The 4947-nt window shown below is 49.9% G+C and overlaps 1 protein-coding gene and 1 pseudogene across 3 annotated transcripts; both read right to left on the bottom strand.

The window, feature by feature from the left end:
- Positions 1 to 974: 974 nt before the first annotated feature.
- Positions 975 to 1423, bottom strand: LOC127776942 (flavin-containing monooxygenase FMO GS-OX-like 9; annotated as a pseudogene).
- A 389-nt stretch (positions 1424 to 1812) lies between these two features.
- Positions 1813 to 4075, bottom strand: LOC127775871 (sulfite oxidase-like). Of its 3 annotated transcripts, XM_052302181.1 has the most exons (6): positions 3559 to 4075; positions 3257 to 3359; positions 3092 to 3159; positions 2946 to 2982; positions 2789 to 2856; positions 1813 to 2132 (listed from the first exon to the last, which is right to left on the bottom strand). In XM_052302181.1, exons 2-6 carry the CDS (start codon positions 3274 to 3276, stop codon positions 2095 to 2097), a joined length of 231 nt encoding a protein of 76 aa, XP_052158141.1. In that variant the 5' UTR covers positions 3277 to 3359; positions 3559 to 4075; the 3' UTR covers positions 1813 to 2094. The 3 variants fall into 3 exon arrangements, 1 of the variants encoding a protein (XP_052158141.1); XR_008018050.1 differs by lacking the exons at positions 3257 to 3359; positions 3559 to 4075 and having other exon boundaries at positions 2789 to 2870; positions 3092 to 3164; XR_008018049.1 differs by lacking the exons at positions 3257 to 3359; positions 3559 to 4075 and having other exon boundaries at positions 2789 to 2863; positions 3092 to 3164.
- Positions 4076 to 4947: the final 872 nt, after the last annotated feature.

Here is a 4947-nt window from a genome sequence, read left to right as displayed (position 1 = left end):
GCGGTGGGAGACTGGCACGTCCTGGGCGCGACACACGCGGTCGTCGGAGTTGTCGCCAGCGGCATTCAGCGACGACGTCGCCGGCGATGCACGGTCCCTTCTCCGGCGGTACAAGGAGGGCTAGTCGATGCGGGACTACGGCGGTGCCACGGACGACTCCGCCGCTGCCGGAGCGTTCCTTGCGTGGAAGGAGCAGCCTGTCGTGTGGACGAGCGCGTGGAAGCCATGAGATCGATCGATCCAATAAGTCCAAATCCGCCAATGCTGCGAATGATCGAGCCTGCGATTCATTTGATTCATTTGTTTAATTTGATTCTCAGTTGATTCATTTGTTTTTTTTAGAACTAGTTGATTCATTTGTAGATTGAGTATTCCATTGACTTGTATAGAAGCTAGCGATAGATTATTTGCTTTACCGGTTAACACTGAGTCTCACGTTCTTGATGCATGGTTCGATATATATATAAGCTTGCTTGCATGTCGTTGGTTTGGACTGATGCATGCAACTCATTACTCATAGCAGATAGGAAAAACTACGAATTACCCCCCTGAACTTTCGCGGTCGTCCAAATTACCCCCCGAACCACAAAACCGGATATTCTTCACCCCCAACTATGCAAACCGGACGAATTACTCCCCTCGACCTAATCCGCAGTGGTTTTGGTCTACGTGGCATACATGTGGCAGTCCAGTCAGCATTTTATTTTTTTTAAATGGTGGGACCCACATGTTATACCCCTCTTTCTCTCTCTTCCTAATCTCTCTCTTTCTCTCTCTCGTGGGCGGAGGCATGCGCGGTGGCGCGCGGCGTGAGACGAGGAGGGGGAACCGGACGACAGCGTGAGGCCGCGGCGGCGGTGGTCCAGGCGGACCTCGCCCACGGCGGCGGCCGGCGCTACGACGGCGAGCGACACCGTCCACCTCTCTGCCATGGCCGCCGCCGTGTGCGCCGCACTTCCCCTCCCCCATCCCCTCTACCTCCCCTCGCCGACGCTTCTGGCCGGCGATGGCATGTACTTGATCGGCACGCCGGCGGCGGCTCTGGCGCGGTAGTGCTCTTCGACGGCGCGCAGCATTTCCTCCACCGGCGGCAGCGTCCTCCTCCCGGACAACACCTGCGCAACCCACTTCCCTCAAAGAACCATGGCGCCGGCACCTTCCTCGGGACGCCGACGAACGACAGCGACGAGGCCAACGCCGGCGGGAACACGTGCTCGAACAGCGGCCCGACACGGTTGTCGTCGATGGTGACCATCCTGTCCGTGTCCAGGAACGGGAACGAGTAGATGTACCCGGTGCAGTACATGGCGGCGAGGGCGACGACGCGCGAGCCGTCGACGAACACCAGCGTCCCGCCCTCACACAGGTGTTTGACCTATGGCCTCAGGTGGATGTTGGCATACTTGGCGAGCAGCTTGGACATCGCGGGCATCGTGGCCTCCTTCGTCGACTTGGTCGCACTACACCATGCCCCAAGTTTCCTTACTACATATCTTCAGCAAAGACCCTATCTAGTGGCAAACTATGTGTCAGTAATTTGTTTCCCGACAGAGATGGTCTGTCAGGACAAGTGCTGCCGGCAAAGGTCTTTCCTGACAGATAATCTGTGCTGACAGATAGTTTGGCAATGGTTTTTTGCTCTTTGCCGACAGATATTTTTTCCTGACAGACGGACCTTTTCCGACATATGGATCTTTGCTGACAAATAGTGTGACATGACTCATACTTTTCCCGGCAGATAATATGACACCAAGAATATATCAGGCCAAAAAAAAATAAAAATAAATGGAGCTCATCACAACAAGCAACACATGACAAATTAAGTGTACTTTTCACTAATTTCACTAATAGATTAGTGAATCCAACATACAAGTAAAAAAATCACATAGCTCAGCTAGGAATTGTGGGAATAGTGCATATATACAAATTTGAAATGACACCAAAGATGGAACATATAATGGTCTATAAGAGAAGGGGATGCTAAAATAACTACATTATCTGGACTTGGCCAGATTTATATATTGTATACATCTTGTTGCTGGCAAATATCCTGAAAAGCATCGAATTGGAAGGTACAGGCTCACTTCATCCATATCAAAAGTTCACATGTATATTTTGATATATTGATGCACCTGTAATGTAAAAGTGTATTGCTTAGATATAAGGTATAACCAAGATAAGAAATGCATTGACAACTGAGCATCAAAAGCTTCTATGTTATGGGGAGATTTCACTTATAGAATTAAAGCTGCAGTTACAAGGCAAAAGAGTTTGACAATTGATAATCAACCGAAATGTCAAATCAGAACCCACTATTACGACTGGTAATTAATAAATCAACGAATGATAGAGCAAAATATAACTGAAACTAGTTTACATGGGATCCATTTAATCAACTATATGACAAAATTTAAAATGATGTCTAGCAGTCGAAACAGAAACAAATCATCTAGCTGTACTGAATCCAACGTTTTGCTCCAACTAACAGCACTATTGGCATTATACTGTAAATAGCATTTTCATAATGTGAATTAGAAACTGGAGTCTCAGGGCTGTATATCATTTATAATGACTGCTTGTTGTAAGAATAGACAACCACCTAATTTCAACTGAAGGAAATTGCAAAGTTCAAGTACACACTTATATTCATCCTTCCGGCAAGCAGTTGTAGAGACCATTCATATATCAGAAGGCAGTTCAAGTAAACACTTAAATTCATTCATCTATGAACAACAAAATTAACATACATTTGGCGAACAAACAAGATTGACAAGTGAAGAACACCAACCATTGCCGAGAGCGCAGATATCCCATGTTATGCCCCTCACCTTCCTACTCTTGCTTATTTCGGTCCTCCTGTTCCCTGCACACTTACCAAATTAAAAGCATGTCACACCAATCCAGCTATCAGAATCTACATACACCACAAGGACACCAAAGTCCACCTGCAGAGTGGCAGTGACATTGTACTTGGGCCGCTTCCTGCAGACACAAAATAAAAACACTGAAATACTTGAGAAACTCTCAGACATATCATCAAACAGAAGGCTTGCCTAGCTGGGATGACTAACACATTATTCACCACACCAACCTCGCTTGATGTCATCCAGAGAAAGCTTGGCTGGCCTGTCTATCAGAGTGCCAATGGTCACATAGTAGCTGCAAATCCAACATCAGTTCATCGAATTAGAGCAGCTCACAAGCAACAAGACCAAACCACACCTCGCAAAGATGAGGATGGAAGTGAAGTACTTGCCTAGCACAAGGTTTACCCATCTGAAGTGCTCTTGCAATCTTAAGATAAGATTTAGGACCTTGGGCAGGAAACGATGCAAACAGCTTAATTGGAGCGTTTGATGCTGAATTGCAGGCACAAGAGCAAATTAATAGCCACAACTAAATGGAATCAGTCATCACGGAAGGCGTCAAACTAAACCAGCAAAGCTAGCATGCTTGGCGCGTCAAAAGCAGAGCTGTATAGAACAATCAATTAACCATGTCGTCTACTATCAACAAAAGTAACAAGGAAGAGGGGAGGAGGGGGGTTTGCTCTGCTACCTTCTCACCACTAAGGTGGTGGTGGTGGTGGTGGCGCCAATGAGGCCGAAGCCCGAAGATGAGGATCCCCCACGACTTGGACGGCCGCAGCTCCTGCTCCCCCGGTGCTCGCGCAGGCCTGCCCGCCGCCTTCGAGCTCGAAGCCCACTACATCGGAATGCCATGGCTGCAGACTGCGGCAGGAGGGGAGGGATCGAGCAAGTGCAGGAAGGGATGGCGCTCGCCGTGGGGTTTCCGGTTCGATGCCGCCACTTCGTGCTTCGAACTCCCTGTCGCCGCCCCGATCTGATTCACGCCGACGCCCAGATCTCCGGAGGGGGATTGGGCATGGCAGCGCGGGATGGAGAGAGCTTGGGGGCAGGGATTGTGGAGGAGCTAGGGCTTCCTCTTCGGTGCGCTCGGGGGCAGGGATTGTGGGGGTGCACTGTGGATGGGGAGCGAGGAGGTGGCGGCGCGATGGGAGACGATGAGGGGAGGGCTAGGGTTAGGCGGTGTTTTTTTTTTCATCCTCCGATGGATCTCGATGGCTGGGGGTGCTTTCCCCACTTAATTTGCCTCCATCTATTTTAGACGGTTGGATCTTGATCCAACGCACCAAGCATTGCTGACAAATAGCTGGTCACTAAGTTTTGTTGACACATATAATTGGTTAGTACTATTACTATTGCCGGCAGATATTTTGATAAAATATACATTTAGAATTACCGACATATAATATGTCTCACTATGCAGTTTTCCCGACATATAGTACGTCAAAATCTTTTACTAACAAATAGATTATCAGTAATTGTTTCTCTTTGCCGACAGATGTGTGTTAGTAATCCAGTGTCATGGTGTAGTGTCGTGAGGCGCACCTCCTTGGCGACGCCGATGAGGACCAACGCGATGTCCTTGCTGTTTTCGCCGCAGCCCACCATACATGGAGCATGCAGACATGGAGCACACAAGACAATACAAGATTACTATTACTGACATGGTTGGTGGCGGCAGAGCATGCATCCAAGGTGATTAGAAATGGAGAAATGTGTGGCCGTGAGCACCTCGTCGCGGAACGGCTCTGGCAGCCGGTACGAGTGGCTGTGCAGCTGCCGCCGCCTCCACACCTCCATTCCTTTGATGGTTGGCATGCTAGGCTGCGAGTAGTGCCCGGTGGTCGGGTCGCTGTTCAAGCACGTGTTCCCGCCGGCGTTGGCGCCGGCGCTGTCGTTCGTCGGCGTCCCGAGGAAGGTGCCGGTCAAGTACACGCCATCGTCGAGGGAAGTGGGTCGCACGCACAGGTGCTGTCCGGGAGGAGACGCTGCCGCCGGTGGTGGAGATGCTGCGCGTCGTCGACGAGCACTACCGCGCCAGAGCCGCCGCCGGCGTGCCGGTCAAGTACACGCCATTGCC

The sequence above is a fragment of the Oryza glaberrima genome, chromosome 6, assembly GCF_000147395.1.
Source record: "Oryza glaberrima chromosome 6, OglaRS2, whole genome shotgun sequence".
NCBI classification, from domain to species: domain Eukaryota; kingdom Viridiplantae; phylum Streptophyta; class Magnoliopsida; order Poales; family Poaceae; genus Oryza; species Oryza glaberrima.
The sequence above is the reverse complement of the archived record's forward strand: the minus strand, read 5'-3'. Positions and strand labels throughout refer to the sequence as shown.